Source organism: Microcebus murinus, chromosome 3 (assembly GCF_040939455.1).
Source record: "Microcebus murinus isolate Inina chromosome 3, M.murinus_Inina_mat1.0, whole genome shotgun sequence".
NCBI classification, from domain to species: Eukaryota; Metazoa; Chordata; class Mammalia; order Primates; family Cheirogaleidae; genus Microcebus; species Microcebus murinus.
In genome coordinates this window covers 91,985,187-92,007,641 of record NC_134106.1, presented here as the reverse complement: position 1 = coordinate 92,007,641, position 22,455 = coordinate 91,985,187, and the positions used below count along the sequence as shown (strand labels likewise).

General features: G+C 38.5%; 1 protein-coding gene across 3 annotated transcripts in view; it reads right to left on the bottom strand.

Moving 5' to 3' along the window:
* CC2D2A (coiled-coil and C2 domain containing 2A) overlaps nt 1-22,455 on the bottom strand; it is a 110,466-nt gene that overhangs the window by 58,179 nt on the left and 29,832 nt on the right. For all 3 annotated transcript variants that reach the window (XM_012737565.3, XM_076001102.1, XM_076001101.1), the window contains 7 exons: nt 21,604-21,771; nt 18,149-18,311; nt 17,729-17,865; nt 16,775-16,906; nt 8,887-9,096; nt 7,812-7,918; nt 3,773-3,913 (listed from right to left, as the gene is read on the bottom strand). In XM_012737565.3, coding sequence (XP_012593019.2) covers nt 3,773-3,913; nt 7,812-7,918; nt 8,887-9,096; nt 16,775-16,906; nt 17,729-17,865; nt 18,149-18,311; nt 21,604-21,771 — 1,058 coding nt within the window. The remainder of the gene's footprint in view (nt 1-3,772; nt 3,914-7,811; nt 7,919-8,886; nt 9,097-16,774; nt 16,907-17,728; nt 17,866-18,148; nt 18,312-21,603; nt 21,772-22,455) is intronic.

Genomic DNA, 22,455 nt, shown 5'->3' with positions numbered 1-22,455 from the left:
CAGCACCCCCAACCCACCCAGGACTTTGGAGGTGGTGCAACTTGGTGACTGCACTGTTGCTCCTAACACATCTGCCTTCCAAGTGCTACTCTCCTGAAGTCCCTCCCTCTGTTTTAGATAAACGTAGTCAGGTGCCTAGAGCTGACAAAGGTTTGCTTATGTCCATGTGTGGCCTGGTGGTTTAGCAATGAACAGTCCCCCAAGGCATAAGCTCTTGCTGATCTCTAGGATAACTACCAAAGAAATCACTTTGGACACATGGTGTACCTGAAATTGATAAACATTGCGGAAATTTGGCCCCCAAATTATGCTCCATCTCTGATTCTACAGAGAACCATTCACTTTTCTCATTGCTATCCAGAAACATGAATAAACTATGAGAAACTTGAATAATTTTTATAGGAAAAAATTATGCTTTATCATAAGGTGGCTAGAGGAATCAAGAATGTGAAAAAAAAGGACACTCCAGAAGAATTTTGGAGACAGCTACTTATTGGAGGAAGGGGTATTATGACCTTATGGGTAAATTGCTTATAAATTTAGTTTATCCTATAAACTTAAGAAGGAAGGAAGGAAGAGAGGGAGGGACAGAAGGAGAGAGGGAGGGGCAGAAGGAGGGAGAAAATAATCTAGCGAAGACTTATATACTGCTTCTGTGGGAGGGGTAGCTTGGGAGATGGAATTTGGAAGCAGAAACACTGGAATTTCTGTGAGACATCATGGTTTTTCTAGGATAGAATATTTGATTTTTTTTTTTTGTTAAACAATATTAACTAAGTCACAGGTGCTCTGTTGGGGACCAGATATAAAATAACAACAAGGTCCTTGCTCTCAAAGAGCACACAATCATATGTTTGTCCTGCAAAGTGTAAATTTTTTTTTAGTTTTATGACTACAGCCCAAGAAAATCACAGTTGCAGCCATCTTTGGTTAAAATATGACTGTTTTCAAAGCAATGTGTCAGACGTATGCCTGAATTTGTTCTTTTTTGTGTAGACAAAAGGACACAATACTTATTCAGAAGAAACAAACAGGAAGGGACCAAGACCTACAGCAGAGATACTTTTGCATTAATACATAGAACATTGTTTTGTTGTGATGAACTGTACTCTTAGGCATATATAAAATTTTAGTGAATTAGGTAGCATAAATGTTATCAAAGCTTACTTTCTCCAAACCACAAACAAAGATCAATTCCAAATGGATTAAGGATGCAATGTGAAAGATCAAACTATAGAGGTTATAGGAGATGATATCATGGAATGTCTACATGACTCAGGGGAAGGGTTTCTTTTTTTTTTTTTTTAATTTTTTTTTTTTTTTTTTTTTTTTTTTTGAGACAGAGTCTCACTTTGTTGCCCAGGCTAGAGTGAGTGCCGTGGCGTCAGCCTAGCTCACAGCAACCTCAAACTCCTGGGCTCGAGTGATCCTTCTGCCTCAGCCTCCCGGGTAGCTGGGACTACAGGCATGCGCCACCATGCCCGGCTAATTTTTTTATATATATATCAGTTGGCCAATTAATTTCTTTCTATTTGTAGTAGAGACGGGGTCTCGCTCTTGCTCAGGCTGGTTTTGAACTCCTGACCTTGAGCAATCCACCCGCCTCGGCCTCCCAAGAGCTAGGATTACAGGCGTGAGCCACAGCGCCCGGCCAGGGAAAGGGTTTCTTAAGCAATATATAAAAAGCACCACTCATAGAGGAAAAGACTAATATATCTTTTTAAAGTTAAGAATTTCTATTCACCAAAAAACACCAAAAAGAGAGTAAAAAGGCAACGGCGGAGTAGGAGAAGATATCTGCAACACACACCACTGATAAGTTCTTATGTCTAGGATACATGCAGAACTCTTGCAAATTACCAAAAAAAAAAAGACAAACAATCGAGTTCAAAAACTGACAAAAAGCCTTGAGCAGACACCTCACAAAAGAGGAAATCCAAATAATCACGTGTGAAAAATGCTTACCCTCATGAATAGTCAGGGAAATATAAATTATAACATGCCAGCAGATTAGCAGCATGTTAATGTTTGACCCCACCAGGTGACATGCATGATATGGACCTATGAGAACCTGGTGAAAGTATAAACCAGCATAATCACTCTGGAAAATGTTTGGAATCAGCACATAAAGTTGGAGAAATACATCCCTTAGGACTCAAGAGTTCCACTTCCAGGTATATTTCTGGAAAACTTGGGCACATATATCCTAGAAGTCGAGTACAGAAGTGTCTATAGAAGTGGCATTTATAAAAGTTAAAAAATGGAATCAACTCAAATGCCCATCAACAGTAAAATGGACAAATTTTGCTATATTCATATAATGAAGTGTTATAACGAAAAGAAACTATGTGCTGTCAAGTAGCTGAATCTCTCGAACATAGTATTGAAGAAAAGAAACAAGTGTATATTCACTAATGAATGCACCCAGTACACTTACATAAAAGTCAAATACAGACAATATTAATCCACGTATTCTTAGGGAGTACACATAGATAGCAAAACTATAAAAGCAAGGAAACAATGACCTCAGAAGTCTAGATAGTTGTGACATCTGGGATGGAGGGGTGGTGTCAGGAAAGGAACAGGCTGGCTTGTTCATTGCTCAGGTACAGCAGTGTTCTATTTCTTTTTTTTTAATTTTTTTTAAATATATATATATTTTAAATATTTTTTTTCCTTTACTCTCAAACTAGTTCCTGAACCTTGCAACACAAAAGTGATCATGCATCAATTCATTAAACACTTAATGGATGCCAATAAATAATGTAAATTTCACATGTAATAATATCAAATATACTAACATTATAGCCCAGATCTTAATCCCCTTCCCCAACATGACTTTCCTTTTTATAAAAACTCCCCTCTCACTATATAAATTCCGAATTTATAGATCCACATACAATAAATTATATATAAAATTTTCTTGGCATATATAATTTAAAAAGTCGAACTGTGGTGTATCTACCTGATTCAGAGATTAAAAAAAAATCGATCAAGGTTCTTATGTGATGATATTCCATTAGGAAATGATAGGGTATGTTTCCTAACTTAAAGCGCACCTTCCATTTTGAAAGAGATCCTCTGTCAACTCCTCAAAACCAACTCAGTGACAGGCAGGGCTACAAACCCCCTTTTACAGGTGGAGGTGCTGAGGCTCGCATTGATTAAAACAACTTGCCCTATATCAAAGGTTCTGATATGGAACTGAAAGCCCAGATACTCTAATTCAAAAGTTCCACATTATTTTTCACTGCCCTACATTTTACCGTTCTCAGCACAAAGCAATAAACATGTGCTTGAGGACACAGGGACAACAATAAGGGGAAGCAGAGAATAACAGCCCATAAACCTGAGGGTCTAGAGAGTGAGAGTAAGGGAGAAGGATGCCAGTTCCGGCCCTCTGGCACCCGCTGGTCACTCACAGGCCCGGGAGTCCTGCCTGCGGCCTTCCAACAGCCAAGAGCGGAGAAACAGCTTTCAGCTTTCAGCCTACCCCTGGGACCTAAGAGGGTCCTGACCTGGGTCGACAGGTCCCCCGCCCGAATGAGCCCAAGAGTTCTCAGATGGCGCGAGTTTACCAGCAAGCGAGGTTGGAGACTCGGCTAGAGGTACCCACCTTTTACCAGGGAAAACTGGTGTTCTATTTCTTAACCTGGGAGTAGTTACATGGTTATTCATTTGTAATTATTTTTTTAAACTGTAACCATGTTTTCTAGATTTTTCTCAACATATGATATAGTCCAATAAAACAATTTTTGAAAGAAAAGCTTACTTTCTCAAAACAAGTTTCAAGGGTGTATTTGTGAACCTCTGGAACTCTCGAAGGGATTTCATCTCCTTCCAAACTTTAATGATGGTCTTAAGTAACGTTCGGTCTCTTTCTTGTTCAGCATCCCGCAGTTTTCTTGTTTGCCTACAAGATACAATAATATACAAGTGTATGTTAAAAAGTTATATAGATGTGGCCGGGCACGGTGGCTCACGCCTGTAATCCTAGCACTCTGGGAGGCTGAGGTGGGCAGATTGCTCGAGGTCAGGAGTTTGAAACCAGCCTGAGCGAGACCCTGTCTCTACTAAAAATAGAAAGAAATTAATTCACCAACTAAAATATATATATACAAAAAATTAGCTGGGCATGGTAGTGCATGCCTGTAGTCCCAGCTACTCGGGAGGCTGAGGCAGGAGGATTGCTTGAGCTCAGGAGTTTGAGGTTGCTGTGAGCTAGGCTGATGCCACAGCACTCACTCTAGCCTGAGCAACAAAGCCAGACTCTGTCTCAAAAAAAAAAAATAAATAAAGTGTTTTAGGAATTATTTAATGCCTTTTTGTAAGCCTTCTTTATGAATGATAGCCAAATCCAGACCTTGAATGCATTCTATCATGCTATTAATTAATTATGAGACAATCATTTAATTTTTGAAGAAGTACTAATATGCCATTCCAGGAGATTCAGAAGTGTCTAGGAGATAGGAGGTGTCTCTGTCCTTAGGGAGTCATCCTTTAGCTTAGAGGACAGACACGTACATAAATGTTATAACACAGTGTGAGATTTGTCTAAGAGAGGATCACAAGAATCCAAGGAGGCAACATTTTACAAATTAGCCCCTCATGACCTTCAGAAGGAAGGGCTGAGTCTGGAGGCTGTACTTATGATGACTTAGACCAGGCATCCTCAAACTACAGCCTGTGGGCCACATGTGGGCCGCCTAGAACATTTATCCAGCCCTCCAGATGTTTTTGCAGCTGCTGCCTGTCCTGCTTAGCAGCCGACTCGTCCCGGGCCCACAGTGCGCACTCTCCAACGGTTTGAAGGACAGTGAACTGGTCCTCTGTTTAAAAAGCTTGAGGACCCCTGACTTAGACTGTAGAGATGGTACAGAGAAGCAAGGAGGTCTAGGTTTCTAATCCATCAACTGGTGGCTGTGGAAAAGCAAGATGGCAAAAGATGACACAGCTAGGTAGAGGTTGGGCAGCCAAAGTCCAGGACTCTCTGAAGTCCTTATTTTTTAAATTTACTTTTATTTTTTATTTTTTTTCCAAAAAATTTTCCAGAGAATCTCTGAAGTCCTTAGAAGAGCAAGTGACAAACTAAAATAAGAAACATTCTCCTTGAGGGGCAGTCAAGCACCGTGGTGAAGGGCGCAGTTGTTGGAGCCAGACTACCCAAATTTGAAGCCTAGTTCTATCCTTTTCTAGTTGGACTTGTGCAAGATGCTTCCCCTTGGCTGCTTCTGTATAGTAAGGATGCTGGAGAGCCGACCTCACTGGGTTGCTGGGAGAAGTAAATGAAATAATCCACATAAAGTGCTTAGAACCTTGTCCGATACCTGGTAAGTGGCCTACAAATGCTACCTGTCATTACTAGGTGGTCTCTTCTTCTCTTACACCTTCAGCTGCTAGATCCCCTGCCTCAGTTTTAAAAATTGCAACATAAAATTATTTTACTGAGTAACACAACACCTTCAAGCTTTCTGATATATTTGTTACTTCCCTTTTAATATCTAACAAAATAGTTTCCCGGAAATGCTAGAAAGAGGTCTTAGAAAGAAAAATTCGACATATAAGCTAAAGAAGCAGGGAATCACAAAAAATATTTGATTTACAATTGTGACCAGAGCTGCAGGGGAAGGGGGGAAGCCAATTTTGATTAGGGAGTGGGGAACAGTTATCTGAAGCCCAGTGTGGATGGCGTCTGGGGTACAGAGGGGACATTCAGCTCAGAGATGAAACTGACAGCTACTGGCATCTAGATAATACTTAAAACTCCAGAAGCGCATTCATCAAAAAGGTTAGGGAAAGAACAACATCTGAGGAATTCCGAACATTTATAAGCTGGGCAGAGGAGGAAGGTTAAGCAAAGGATGATGAGGACAGGCAGCTGGTGAGGGACGAGGACATCCAGGAGAGGGTGGTGTATGGAGAAGAAGGAATGACAACGTCTCGACAGTCAACATGTGGGGATGGCGCCAGCGTCCAGAGCTCAGAGGAGTCAGAGCTTCTATTCCACTTAGTTATGTGGAGGTTCCAGGGGCTGGGGTGAGATCTGCTTCAGAGGAAAGGTGAGCATAGAAGTGAGATAGGGTGGATTGGAGATAGGAGGGAGTGGAGACAGTCTGAATAGCAAATGTTCCCAGAGGTTTGGCTGTGAAAGGAAATATAAAGTGATAGTTGGATGGGCATTCTGGGGTCATAGAATTTTTATTTGCTCAAGATCGAGCACATCTGAGGATAAAGACCCCAAGAGAGGGTTGGGTAAAGACTCCAAGAGAGGGTTAAAGTGTTTCCCTATATTTCATGACTATCCATGTTTCTCTACTTATATATCCTGGTTCCAGTTCAGAAGACAAGCAGTGTGGCCAGGACGCTGTTATGGAAGAGAAAATAGGAAGTGCTTAAAGCGGTGCTGGCCCAGGTTAACTGCACCAGCCGAGGGCTCGGCAGATAATCAGGGTGGGAGTTCTCCAGGGCATCGGATCAGATCCCAGGGGGTTTGAGGAAGTGGGTCTGTATGGTGAGACATACAGGAACAGATCATCTGCCTAGAAACTGTTTTCACACATAGTGAAAAGTCAGTAAAGAACTGAAATCTCCTCTTTTACTAGCTCATAAATGACGAATCTCAGAGGTGTGTCTCTAGGAGCAGCAGAATTATTGTAATGAGTCTGTCATTCGTGAGTCCACTGGGCTTGTCTATAGGCCTCACATTTAATTCTGCTGTTTTTCAAATACTGATTAATAAATACAATTTCACATCGAACTATAATTGCTTTCAGAACAGCTTTTTGTCACCTTTTTCTTACCCAATGCATGCTCAAATAAAAATTATTCCCACAACAAGGCTACAATGTTTTCCTTTTAACATAAAAAATTTTGTCATTTTTAAACACAGTCTTCATACTTTTGCAATTATAGTATGCAAACTTCACTAATGTCCACTTTGCTGAAACAATTTCCAACTCATGGCTAGAATTGTAAGAAGAAAAATATGTTGATACTAATTGATTTATTATTTCCTATTCTAAGAATTTATTCTGTGGAAATACTCAAATTACAGGCACACAAATATATATATATATACACACATACACACACATATATATACGTACATATACACACATACATATTTAGAGAATTTTAATTACAGTGTGATTTAAATAATAAAAAATCAGAATAACACAAATGTCTATCAATTGGGGATTGTATAAACTAATGAGTTTAAATAATGCCTGCCTTTAAACAATGGTAGAGAACTAGATGTACTAAAATAGGAAGAGGTCTAAGATGCATTGCATATAAAAAAGCAAGCTGCAGAATGGTATATGCAATATGATCCCTCTAAGAAAATAAAATATAAATACATGAGCACATCTATGTGTGTAAATGTGTGTGTATGCATGTATGCAAGCTACTGGTGTCTTACTTTTGTGGGTATTGCTGTTCTCATTCTTGCACACATCACCATGTGCACAGGCAGATGGAGCTCCTTAGAGTACACACATATGAAGAAGAATTGCAGGGTCCAAGCTGATAGGCATTTTCAATACTTTACTAGTCCATGGCCAAGCTGTTCTCTAAAGTGGTGGTTGTAGCAATTTTTGTTTACGCCTGTAGAGTATGAGACTGACCGTTTCCCCACATCCTCATTCATGTTATCGGATTTCAAATTTTAAATTAATATGATGGATGCATCTCATTATTTTATTTGGCATAATTTTATATGTATTGAGTGAATTTAGAAAAGCTATAAACTCTAAACAAGTGCATATCTAAGGGGGAAAAAATAGTAGTTACCAATTATAAACTTTACTTACCGAATTTCAGATTTATACTCATTGATGGTTTTTTGGATTGTATCAAGAGACTGATGAGGTTTTTCTGGATTAAGGCCAGTCTGAACAGCATTTCTTAGAGCTTGAAGCTTAAAAAAATATGGATATAAGTTTTGAGTTAGAAACTCTATTGCCTACTGCAAGCAAGGTAAGTAGACCTACCCCCTTCTGGGCACAGTGGTGCCAGCAATCTGTGAACAGATATTCAAGCATCCAGCTGTCTCCAGCTTTCATCAAAATGAACTGTGACAAAGAATGTTTTATCTGCTTTTAAAAAAACTGGAATAATAAAGAATAGTGTATGTCTATCGTTGTTCCGTGGCCCTGATAATCAAGCCACTCATGACAAATATTACTTTCACGTGTGTGTCTTAGAAATAAGTTTTCTTGTAAAGCTAACAGTGGGTCTCTCTGGGTCCTATACATACAATGCTATTCCTGTGATATGAAGAAATCATAAAATTGTAGACTCACAAAAAGAGATATTGTGAAGTTATCTCTTATTTGTGCAGTGAAGTTCTAAAGTTGGGACGTGAGACCAAAATTGCCCATAGTCAAAATGATCCATGAAAATGCCATGAGATAATGTCATGTTGGAAATAAATGCAAACTGGATAGCCATTTCTTTGAGCATTAATTGAAGCAAGTGACTTGTGTTTAGGTGCCACACTGTGGGAAAATACATATGAAAATGAAAATGCCTCCAAGGCCAGAGGGATTCTCAAGCCACCAGCGGTCTCAGGACCTAGGTCACATAAGCAAGTAATAGCCACGTATCTTCCATCGAACACCTATTTCTGGTAGGTGTGCTCACTCATGCTGTTTGCCTAAATTTTTCTCTTTAAGGCAAGCGTGTGGTAGTGAATTTGCATGTTTTAAATGTACACCATGTCTATCCTCCTTTTTGCCTCTAGGTAGGACAATGTATCACACATCCTAGATAGAGGGAACACACAGATGAGGGGCATGAACATTTTGCTGCTAGAAAGTATTTTCATTGTTTGGTCTCATTGAAAGAACCGACCCCACCAATAAGCATGGAAGAGCTCATGTATACCTTATCAGTAAGAAACTTTGCCTTGTTTCTCTGGTGTCTTGCAAGGTACTGATCATATAACTGGGCCAGCTTGGCTGCCAAGACATGCTCTCGGCTAAAACAGGGATGATGAGTGAAGATTAACCCTGAAATATCAATGTCCAGTTGGAAATTTCCAGCAGGGTCTCCAGATCCAATCATATGCTGGCTACGGTGGACATATTTCACTGCCTGCCAAAGAGAGCAGAGTACGGATGGAATATAGTTAAAGCACTTACTAGATAATGACGCTCTAATCCACAATGGGAAAATGGTCAGGTGCAAAATACCTCATATCCTGGTCAAGTCAGGTGGAAGATGCTTGATTACCTGTTTGCAGGTTTTTGGGGCCTGCTCTTTTTTGAATACTTGAAAAGAAAAATGAAAGACCAGGAGTGAGAAGAGAAACCACCTCCATCTCGCTTTTCTACATCTTTTTGATTTCATTATTCTTCTAAGTCATAGTTCTAATGATTTTTGTGTAGATGATCCTGTTTCTTGAAATCTTGGGTTTTATAGCTTGTGACCTTGAATTCTTTTGATGAGACAAGCATAGATTCTAGTTCAAACTGATCATTATTTGGATCATAGATATACTCCTGTGTAATGAAAATTTTAAAACATGGAAAAATCTTTATTTTGTAGACAGCAGCAAGAGACTAGCTTTGACTTAACCAAGCTCCATGTTGCCACCCATTTTACCTGGAGGAAGGAAGGTGGAATGCGAGATGACAGAGGAAGAGGGTGTGTACCTGAGTGTGTGGAAAACAGAAAGGGAAATTTCCAGTGGGGATTCTGGGATTGCTTGGTGTATAGTGTATCAGATAGATTTCTCTGTTTTTCTTTTTCTTTTTTTTTTATTTTTTTATTTTATTTTTTTCTTTTTTTCTGGAAAGAAAGGTGATGCTGAATTTCTCTGTTTTTCTTTCACAAAATCTTCAAGATAATCTGCCTTGATCACTACTGCTATTGTGGTTGGAAAGTTCAAAGGTAGAGAGGAGATATCTCTGATTTTGGGTCTTTATTTTCTCTCCTCATTATAAAGACTGACTATAGTCAGGATGTGGTGGTTGAGACAGGTTATTCGATCCTTTCCTTTTACAGAGATGAGCTTTGGAAGCTATTTATTTTATCTAGAAAATGATAACATAAAATCATGTGGCACAAATGTATTATTAACAAATTATGGGGTTAAATGGAAGTTGTAAAAACTCTAATCAGAATTAAAGGTTTCATTCATCTTAAATTGTGGGTAACATCTTCAGTAATCTCTTCATTTAATTCTTTTGCATGGTAAAGATGCTGGATTTAGGCCAGAAGCCTTGGATTCTAGCCCTGGCTCTTCCTAGTACTTGCTCTGAAATCTTTGGCAAGTCACTATACTTCTCTGGGCCTCTATTTTTTCATCTGTACAAATGATCGGCTGAGGAAAAAGATTCAATTAACATTTTGTAGATCACCAGGCATGATATCAAGCATTTCACATATGTCATCCCATTTATTCAACAAAGATTAATGGATATCTACAATGTAGTAGGGCCTGTCTTCAAGCAGCGATGAATTTAGAGGGAAAGACAGTCTTAGCATCTAGAAATGTTAAGCCTGGAACGTGCCAAGAGTGGTACAGAAATCCAGAAGAGGGGACTGTAGCTAACATTATTCCCTATCAGACTAAGAACTGAGAAGAGGGGGTATACATTGTGAATGTCTGTGTGTGTGTATACATGTATGTACACATAGAAATGTATTCCCATTTGTTTTATACTGTGAGCTGATTTTCGGTTACCATTAGTCATCAGAATAGTGACCAATATTTGCATTTACAGTAGAGCACATACATATGCATCTTCATTTACCAGTTAATTTGTCATTGTGTTGTGTTGTTGCCTACTTTGTACTAGTTTTCATAGGTAAGAATATATGAGTTTATTTCATTTTAGCCATTCAATTTTATATCTTTTCCCCCCTGGATTAGTGGACTGTTAATATATATTTAGGACTTTTGGTTTTCTGTAGGCCTATGATGTAGTGTATCCTACATTTATAATAATAAAATATCAATTTTATCTTACAAATAACATTCAGCCTATCTTTGATGAGAAGATCTAAAGATTTTTTTATTTAAAAAAATGTCCCTATAAAACTGGGATATGTTTACAAATATTTTAGGCTTGAATAGGAATAGATTAACTATATCTCAGTACTTTCCGAAATATGCTTAATTTCCTGAATCTGCTTCTCAAATCTACATTAGCCCCTGTTTCAATAACTGCTGGCAGTCTCTGTCTTAAACTCAGCTCAAGCAAGTATAAAAAGTTTCCGAGATTCCTAGTAGTCATTAGGCTAGACTACTCAAAGGACTCCAACTCCTTTTTTTAGTAGGGAAAAAGACTCCTAGTTCCTTGTCTTTCTTTTTGTTTTCCTTTCTTATATATTTAGAATTATCATGAAAACAGTAGCAACAATTTCTCCCAAGAATCTTCACTTGAATTTATAGGAGAAAAGACCCCTCTACATGGATCACTTTACTCTGATCTTTTGTATCTTATTAAAGCCTTGTGCCCTCTGTGGTCTATCAGAGATCAGTTCTGATCATTAATATTCTTATAATTCAGACCGCAACAATGGAGGGCCATTTCTTTTCTCTGTCATTTAAGTGAAAATATTCAATTATAAACTACATTAGTGTTAGAAGCATTTAATCTGCATGTGGCCATTGTGTATCTTATGACAACTTATATTACCTGGATTAATTAAAAATTTCCACCTCACAAAGACATGTACAACTAAACATCAATCCAGAGACAATGGAACATTCCTCTTTAATTGCTTTGCATCTGCTAGTTCTTGCCTTTCCTCTTGCCAAATGGTTCCAGAGTTATGAGATCACTCAGGATGTGGCTCTCAGGTTCTATCTTGTACATGAGTAAGTAACGTTGGTAGAATGCTTCTATTTATTTGTAATGTTATTTAGGTCACAGGTACTTTGCACCTCCTTCCCCAAATCTGCATTAGCCCATGTTCCAACAATTGCTGGTGATCTCTACCTTAAGCTCAGCTCAACCAAGTACAAAAGTCTTCCAGGATACTTGGTAGTCACTGGGCTAAACAGATCAAAAGACACAGCTGTCTTCTGATGAAAGACTCCTAGTTCCTTGTCTTTTTCTTTTCGTCGTGTCTGTTTTAACTTCTTATATGTTGAGAACTATCATTAAAATAGTATCAATAGTTTCTCTCCAAGGAGAGAGAATTTTCGTAGAACATATTTTAATTTTGAAATTGATTTGATTCTTGTCTTTAATTGAAACTGAAAACCAAAAAACTATAAGAGGTGATGAGTATAGATTATTGATGTTCTCAGCACGTGCAGAGATACATACCAAGGGAGAAAAAAAAATTTAAATGTTATACAGAAAAATAATAATCACTGGTGAGATTAAAATACAAGTTTCTACATTTGCCCTGGAAAAACAATAGCAACAAAGCTCGAGTCTAGCCCAGAACCCAAGGCAGATTCTATAGCCTTTATTCTTGTCTTCCCTGAGAAGCTTTCTTATTTCCTTTCTTCTGAGAACATGCCATGTCTCCGGGCCATGAGGGAGTGGGCACATTATCTTCTTAACAACTGAATAGCCTTCATTTTTGGTACTGACAATGTAAAATAGGCAGGAAAATATGATCCCTTCCCTCTGGAGTTGTTAGGCATAGGCTATCAGGGGTCATGTCCTCTAATATGTGGACAATTCTCACCTGCCTGCAACAGGAGAGAGTGAGGCCCATTAACATTCAAGGAGGACTAGAGAAAAGAGGTGGAGAGAGAGCCTGCTGGCATCGAATCCCTGATCCCAGCCTCTGAGGCCCTGTTTCCGGAAGCCCCTCCGTCAATTTTGTGATTCATTCCCAGATCCTTTCCAGTTTTGTGAGCCACCAAGTTTCCCCTTGCTTAAGCTAGTTTGCATTGGCTTTCTGTCATTTGCAGCAGAAAGAGTCCTGGGCAGTGCAGTGCTTAGAACACAGTGGGTGAACGATGCTTCTATGAAAAACTGGTGAGAACAGTGGAAGGGAAAAGTGATAATTTTATCTAGGGCACTACCAAGGAGGTTGGAATCATGATCATGGTACTTTCCTCCAATGGGTATGCGGTTCTGACAAGGGGGCTTTAACAGGGGGCTTTAACACCCAATTCCAATTGTCCATTCCCACTAGGGCACAAAGTCTCTCTAAGGCCAAGTTCGAATGCTGCTACCTTTGTCTTCCCAGAGTTCGGCACAACTAAGAATACAGTAGACTTTCGTAAAAATAGAAAGAATAAAAAAGAAAGAAATGAAAAAGGAAACAGGGTTGGGGGAAGAATTTCATTTTATATTGTTTATATTTTACCTGCAAATGTCCCATTTGGCATTTTTATTTTTTAGTTTTGAATTCCTTCCTTCTTAAAATATATTAAATTGCATTCTTTCTCATTTGAAGTTTAACTTTTTTCTTTGCATAATATCTAATCTCTTTTTACCTTTCTTTTTCTTTAATGGTCTCTTCTCAATGTAGGAACAGCAAAATATTTCACTTTTAAAAAATACCTTTGTTTGTAGTATAGTTCAAAGTCTGGTAATGTAGAAGAAAAAAATAGAAAAATTAAATAAAATATAAATTAAAAAATTTAATAAAAAATACCTTTTTCTCTCTATAATTAAGAAAAGTATTCAAAAAGCAGGGCTGAATACCAACTCCCTTCTAAATAAAACTCTTAAATTATCCAATGGGAGGGCACAGAATCCCTCATTTGAGTTGAGTCTAGTATTTTTAACCAAAGAAGAATTGGACTTGATTCTAATGGGGAATTGGCTTAGGTTAATCCTACTGGGTTGAGTTAGCATCAGGCCTGAGAACTCAGAGACATAAATCCATCAAGCCTTTGTTAAGGGCCCAAGGAATTGCCAACTCCCGATTTGGCACTCTGACTTGGTTTCCTATCATTTGGATACCAGGATTAAGCCAGGCTCTAAAGAAAGCTACTCTTTTGCAGGAGAGACAGCTGAGTCAAAGAGAGTAGTAGAAATTTCTTCTAAATACACTCAGCAAAATCATTTTAATGATATTCAGTTTGCACTTTTATTAAGGTATTTCTACATGCCAGGCACCTAGCTAAGTGCTAGAGTTGAGAAGAGGCATATAATTCAGTCCTGGCCCCTAAGTCACTCTTAGCATAGCCTGGGAGGGAAAAAGAAAATCGATTAACCATCCATGAACAAAACAATCTCTGCACGTGGATCTATTTCTCTGCTCCACCGTCATGTCAAAAACTTCTGTATGGAAGGTCTGTTTGGACATAAGACTGAAAATATAGCTTGTATGCACTTAAAACTTTTTGTTAAAGGCAAGCCTATTGCATGGAACAGTAGAAAAACACAGTTTTTAGCATCAGACCTGAATAAATGTAGGAAAATGTTAAAATAAATAAATAAAATTGTAAAAATATTAATTCTGAAGGAAAAGCATTGTGTTTTGAATCACTGGAAGGTTGTATAATCACATTAAAAAACTGAGGTATACAAATCAACAATAAACATAGTAGGTAACCTGTTATAGAAAAACAAAGAATTAGGTATAATATCTTCTCTGTCAGTAATTTAAACCCTTTTGCTTCTTCCTTATGCAGTCTAATTCATTCTTCATAGTTTACTATGTTGAATGCCCAGCCCTCTAAGAAACATCGTTGGATAACTACAGCCCCTTTGGACTTCTTTCTTCTCTGACTTCTCTTGCCCTGTGATACTTTATGACAAGCCCCTTTCAGTAGAACTATTCTTTCTTAACTTCCCTATTTCTGCCCATAAGGTAGGAAGATCTCCCTTCTCAAAAGAATTGCAAAGAAACCCTCTGTCCTGTTCTAGCCACTCTCTCATTCCCACTGGCTGTTTCCCAAGGGAGAAGGAAAAGTATTCTCGCTGGAGGGTCTGCGGGAGCCCAAGATCCTTAGTCCAGGTTGTCTACCAGGCAATATTGAGCGGTGGCCTCTGGCTGTCCTGTCTTGGCTGTCCCCAAGGAGAGCTTGCTCACCAGCCCTTGTGGTCTCCTTGGCACTCACCAGACTGGTGCAGCTGCTCAGGTTGTTTGCAGATGGGGAATATCATTCACGGGAGATAAAACAGGAAGCCCATCTGCTTTTAGGACCAAGAGGCATTCTGCCCTCCTGTTTTACCCTTATGCAAGGGGTATCTGCAGACCTCTCTGACTCCAGTGTATTTCCAAGTTAGTTTAGAACTTTATAGAAGACAGAGCAGATTAATTGGCTCCCTCTTATCCTACAATCCATACTAATTACTCTTCTGTTTTCTATTTTTAACCAACCATTTAGTGCTTCATTATATCAGTGTTTTATGCTGAAATGGATAGATGGATGAAGATATAGACTGATGGGTTGTTTGATATATGAACAAGTTGATACTATCTTGATCACTAATTATATCATGTGTCTTTGTCATGTAACCAAGTAGATAATAAATCCTGCAGGGGCTGGGGCTTATGTTTATGCTTGTTTTATAAATCTACTCCCAGGATCACATTTCTGTACAAAGTAGCCAGTCATTAATACTTGTCTACAATAACTTTATAGAAATCTATAATTTTTAAAAACAGCATACTCAGATCTATCATCTCAATACTCACAATGACCCTCTGAAGTAGAAAAGATTAGTATTATTATTTCTATTTTTCAATTAAGGAAACAGGTCCAGAGAGGAAAAGGGACCTGTCCAAACCCACGAACTAATTAGTGAGTAGGGCAGAATGACTCCACTGAGCCTCTGCCTCTAGCCTGTGTCTTCTCTGCTCATCTCCCTGCTTTGCCCCATCATTCTGTTTTACTTTATCAGTATTGAAATGTTACAAAGTTAAAATAACATGGGTTTCTGAAGGAGCTGGTCCCAGGAAAGCAAGGGTAACATAAATACGAGGCCAGGCAACTGTGTCTATGTAATGACAGCCAGCGGTTATGCATTATCGCATTTGATCTACACAGCCATCCTAGGTCAACACTGTTATCAAGAAGAAACTGAGGCTGGGCGCGGTGGCTCACCCCTATAATCCTAGCACTCTGGGAGGCTGAGGTGGGTGGATCGCTCGAGCTCAGGAGTTCAAAACCAGCCTGAGCAAGAGGGAGACCCTGTCTCTACTAAAAATAAGAAAGAAATTAATTGACCAACTAAAAATATATATACAAAAAGTTAGCTGGGCATGGTAGTGGCACATGCCTGTAGTCCCAGCTACTTGGGAGGCTGAGGCAGTAGGATCGCTTAAGCCCAGGAGTTAGAGGTTGCTGTGAGCTAGGCTGACGCCACGGCACTCTAGTCCGGGTAACAGAATGAGACTCTGACTCAAAAAAAGAAGAAACTAGGGCACAGAGAGGTTGAAAGCCAAGTTCACCCAATGAGTGGTAAAGAACTCAAATCAGGCAGATAGGTCCCAGAGCTTGGGAAAATACAGTAAAAAGGATTTGCAAGCATAGCAAATCTTCAGTTATATAATAAAGAGACGGCAAGTGGGAAATAGTCCTGCAGCAAATGTGAGATGACAGAAGAGAAAAGAGAGGGTAAAAGAAGAAAAATAAGAACAGCTAACCTGGATGTGCAAAGGAAGATGCTGACTCAGGCATTCCTGGCTGGTGAACTTAAGCTGGTTTAAGAAGGGATTAAGTGAGCAAAGTCAGACTCGCTCTTACACAACATGCCTGCTGTTTGTTCTTTTTGTGTAAGATAGTGAATTATTAAAAAATAAATAAAGTAGAATGTTATAAATCATCAGCCCAAGCTATTCAAAAAGCAAAGAACTTTCAACTTCATATATTAGAAATGGAAAGGGTTAGAGTGTCTACCTTTTTATACAATGTTTCCAGTTCTGCCTTGATGCTTTGCTCCTGCATGAACACTGGGGGCCTTGAAGGAAACGGCTTGATGGGGTTTGGCAGGGCTAGGATCCGGCCATCGTCTCCAAACCACCTTCGCCCCTGTGGATCGAGGAGAGGGAAGGACATTTTCTTCTAATTAGACGGAAAGTGGTTTACATAACAAACAACATTCGTAGGAAAATTCTCAGTCAACATATACATTTCATGTTCTTCCCCCACCCCAGTTGAACTTTAAAACCCTCTATTTCCATCAGAAATCAAGTTTTCTTTGTCTGAAGACTTATCCTTTGCTGTTAAAAAAAAAAAAGGAAATAAAATGTATGTAAATAAAATAATATGTAAATGTAATAACATGTAAATATGTAAATGTAATAAAATGTAAATAATATGTAAATGTATGTAAAATAAAATAATATATAAAAGAAATTTAAGATTAAAAGAAAAGAAGAAATCAAGTTTTCACTAACACCTCCCCCCCTCAATTAATTTAAGAGATAGTCCGTGGCCCCCAAAAAAGTTTAAGAAAAAGCTTAAGTGAATCCTTAAGAAAAAATATCTTTTCCATTCATTAAATATTTAAGGAAAAAAAAAAGACAGGACAAAATCTTGAAATCGAGAACATTCTATATATAAGCAATTTAAAAATTCTGTGAGTTGGGAAAAGTTGCCAGCATCCAATTTAGCAGGAGAAGCCCAGATCCAGCTAGCAGAAGATGGGTTTTGAGCAGTTGAGAGGTTATGTCATTTGAGGATCACTAAATATACTGAGAGATAAAGTTAAAAAGCAAAAATGAACCACTTTCTGTAGACTTAAGATCTAGAGGAAATGAGTACAGTGGATGCAATGACTGCCCCATCAGGAAGAAAACTTGTGTGTCGAGGGTGCCCGGGCTGCGCTTGGGAGCAGAGATGAATACTCACAGACTCCTGCGTCAGCAGTCTGTTCTCCATGATGTTCTGATTGGTGTGTGCCACCTCCGGCCTTTCCCCAATGTAAAGGCCTTCGTCTTCCAGGAATCTGGGCTGTACATTTTCAGGAAGCTTTTTATAGGTAGGCACTAGATGGTTCATAAACAACACAAACATTATTGCCAACCTACTGCATTTTGGTGAATTAACTACCAGAGATTTCGTTTATGTTCTTAGAAACTGCGTGTGTATTGAAGGAATGTTTTTTCCATGTTCTGTATTTTTTGTCTGAAGATATTGCTCGATTATTAAGTCACATTAGAAACTGGAATCAGTTGTGGAAAGGAGGCATCCTTATACAGCAGCCCTATCTCATTAGAAGGAAAATGACAGTGTCTTACGTTGGGCAAGAGAATAAAAAAGAGCAAGTACCTGTCAGCCTGCTGGGTATGAAGAGCATTTCCTTTTCCCTCTGCAGCCGCACATGGACGCTTTCATAATGTGCAGGTCTGACTGCCAGAAACTCATCAGCCGTGTGATCTAAGCCCAGTAGGAAGTCCTCGGCATCTTTACCGTGAAGCAGCTCTTCCTCATCCTGCATAACGTTAGAAAATAACAAGGAAAAATCATGCTAAGATTCTTAGTTTACTTAGGAAAATAATCAATGATACTAAACTCATCGAAAAACATATTCTATATATTTTTCTTTCTTTTAATGAAAGCATAAATCTATATGACCTTTCATATTTAGTAAGTGGGTTTTCATGGATTGTTTTTCACTGTGCTATGCACTGGGAAGATGTCGAAATCAGAGAGACTGGATCAGAAGAAAAGTGGTAAGTAAAGCAGTTGAATTCCCAACAAATCTGGCCTCCTTTGAAGGTGCTTATTTTTTTGACATTTATTTAAGGAACTTGGGCTCATAAATTATGTAGCAGTTTAACCTTCCTGCTGGCACCAACCCAACAGAAAAGGCTCCAAGTAGGAACAGAGTCCACAGACTCTGCTCAGACTGCCTGGGTTTGAATCCCGGCTTCAACTCATACTGCTTAGGGGGCTTGAGGGAACTTATTTAACCTACTATTCCTCAGTTTCCTCAATTGTAGGATGGATATTTTAATAGAGCTTACCTCTTAGCACTTTGTGAGGATAAAATTAAATGATGCATGTAAAAATCCTAACCATAGGGGTTAAATCACAAATGTTAGCTTAAGTATATTAATTTTATTTCAATATTTTTCAAACTTTTCCCCTTCTCTTTCTTTTTTTTCCTTCTCTTTCTCTTTCTCCTTCTTCCTCTTCTTCTTTTTCTCTTACCTCTTCTTTTGAATAATTAAACCTGGTATCCACTTATGAGCAACATCTTTTAAAATCCTGTGCAGACTTCCAGGTAGCTGAAGACGATGGTGGTAGCCTGGCTACCTGCCTCCTAATAATTTCTCCCCTAGTGCCCAAAACAATGAGGGAAAAGTAAATCTACCTGGAAACCGTGCTTTCAACATAACCTGAAGACAGAGAAATGCCAAAACATCAAAAAAAAGTAAAAAGAGAAAATCAGCAAATAGCAGTATGCAATCTTCCTTGCTCCTAGCTTCTCAACTCTGCTTTGTGGAGAGCAAAGTCAGATTGAGAAAAATCTCAATTGAGATTGAGATCTCAAATCTCAATTGAGAAAAAGTGCAGAGAAGACAGAAAAGCGAAGCTAGTGGAGGGGACTATGGATGATCTAAAACTTTATTCAGAAAGACTACATCTACCTTGAGTATGAAAATACTGAAAAAGTATCTGGGCAGGCAAGAACATGCATGGACTACAGGGAAGGGCTTCAAAGTATGTGTGATTTAAAGGGCAGTTTTAGAAACAGCTTCTGGAAAGTAAAAAGGCAAAAGGCAAGTGAGAAGTGGCCTTGGAGAAAAGTGTCATGATTTCAGAAGATGCCTACAGATTGAGACTTCTACTTTCAAAAGGTGGAGCCTAATTCTCTTCCCTTTGAGAGAGCACACTACTTCATGACTTGCTTCTAACGAGAGGAATATGGCAGAAGTGATGGTAGGTGACTTTTGAGACTAGGTCCTAATAGGCACTGTGGCCTCTCCCTTGGGTTCTCTCCCAGATCACTTGCTTTGGTGGAAGCCAGCTGTCATGGTAGGAGGACACTCAAGCAACATCATGAGGAGGTCCACACGGCAAGGGTCAATGAGCCACCTTGGTAGCCAACCCTCTACTCTCAGCCTGCAGGTGAGTGCAGTGTTGGCCATTCTGTCTGTACCCTCATGAGAAATCCTTATGAGAGAGCCAGAGCAAGCTGAACACTGATTTATATAATAATTGTTATGAAATAAGCTGAAATATTCCCAAGCTTCTGTAGACCTAGGTAAGAAGATACATTTCTGGGAAGCATCTTTCAAGGGAGGAAATTATAAGTTAAGCACAGAAATATGTCAACTATGTAAATTCTGGAATGTTCTCATATGTTTTCCTTTTTTTTTTTTTAAATGTGGTAAAATACACATGACTTAAATTTAACCATTTTAACCATTTTTAGGTGTATAGTTCAGGGGCATTAGATATATTCATGTTGTCGTGCAACCATGGTCACCATCCATCTCCAAAACATCTTATCTTCCCAAAATGAAATTCTGTACCCATTAAACAATAACTCTCCATCCCCTAGTTCCCCCAGTCCCTGGCAACACTGTTCTACTTTCTGTCTCTATGATTTTGACTACTCTAGGTACTTCATATAAGTCAAATCACATAATATTAGTTCTTTTGTGACTGGCTTACTTTGCTTTTCATAATGTCTTCAAAGTTTATCAGTGTTACAGCATGTATCAGAATCTCCTTCCTTTTTAATGTTGAATAATATTTGGTTATATATATAAGGCATTTTGAATTTTGTTTATCCATTTATCTGTTGATGAACACTTGGGTTGCTTCTACTTTTTAAAAATTTTTTTAAAAATTTTCATAAATTAATATATTTTCTTCATTTTTCTGGGAAAGCAGAATATTCTTGTGGTCTCAAGCTTCTACCTTTTGACTCTTGGGAATAATGCTGCTATGAACATTAGTGCACAAATATAATGTTCAAGTCCTTGTTTACAATGTTTTTGGGTATATATTGTAATTCTGTGTTTAAATTTTGAAGAACCACCATACTGTTTTTCACAGCAGCTGTACCATTTTACATGCTCACCAGCAGTGCACAAAAGTTCAATTTCTCCACATCCTCTACAACGTTTATTTTCTGTTTTTTGTTTTTGGCTAATAGCCATTCTAATGGGTGCAAAGTGGTATTTCATTGTGGGTTTGATTTGCATTTCCCTAATGATTAGTGATGTTAAGCATCTTTTCATGTGCTTATCGACCATCTGCATATCTTCTTTGGGGAAATGTCTATTCAATACCTTTGACCATTTTTTAATGGTGTGTTTTCCTTTTATCTCACGCATACCACCCATAATTATAAAATCTGAATTGCAGCCTGGGCATGGTATTGGGCACACAAAGCTGCTCACTTGTAAGACTGTGGGAAGAGAGAGACCGAGGTTTCGTTTGCCTTGGAGAGGCACACATTTTGCATGTTAAATGAATACTAATCACCGTGTGGAGTCCAGAAAGAAAAATCCACAAGCCACATTATTCCAATATTTTTTTTCCACAAAAGAAAGATAGACAGATTTAATCAAAGTCCTTACTACCCAAATTGTGGGGTATATTCAAGAGCTACAGAAAACCACGTGAATCTGGTAGATGGGTTGGTCTGCGTGGTGGTGGTGGTGGCGGGTTTCTCCCCAGCCACTTTCTTCCTTGGGGGATAGCGCCATCATCATTTTTCCTTGAAGTGCTCCTCCCCTCCCTGTTACCATCACGGTATGAAATACCATTCTGTTGGCTCCTTCTTCTGTAGGTGGCTCTTCCTCCCCTTCCTCCTCCTCTTGGTGAGTTCCATCTCCATGTTTTGGCTTTTCCTCTGCTTCCTCTGGTTCAGGATCAAAGGTGAAAGTAAAGAAATTATAGGCCTCTTCTGCAGAAGGGAAACCTGGTGGAACCTAAGGAGAAGCAAGGAGCAATAGCAATTTCTGATTTTTTTTTAATTTTTTTTTTATTTTGGCATATTATGGGGGTACAGATTTTAAGGTTTCAATAAATGCCCATTTGCAATTTCTGATTTTTAAAGTGAAATGAAATTTGCGCAGTTAACTGACGGCTGGCTTGATGCTAACGACATCAGGCTCATTCTAGGCCTCCTAAGCGTCTTATCTTTGTTAAAGGCTTGAGATTACTGGAAATGAACTGTAACAGGTACAAGAGGTGGTTGGAAGCCTCCTTTAATAGTAACTCTAATTAGTTACTTTTTAAAAAACCAGCAAGTATTTACAGTCCAATAAGCACATAAATATATTATTTACAGAAGTCAATGCTTCAGAATAGATTATTAAAAGCCAAAAAGTGGACTCATTGTTTTAAATGCCAATGCTGAGATAGTTTTAATTATGAGAAATACAGGATGTGATAACATTTTCTTTAAAAAAAAAAAAGACTTTAAAAAAAATTCTTCTTGAGTTAATAGTCTTCTTTTATTTCCATGATAAAAGCTGGTGCAATTTTGGAGCTGAGCAAATTGTCCTATCACTGACATTTCCTATTTTTTCCTTGTACCCCTACCTCTTTTCCTCAAATCAGGCAGTATCTATAATTTCTCTAGCTAGATTTTATAATATCTCTAGCTAGTA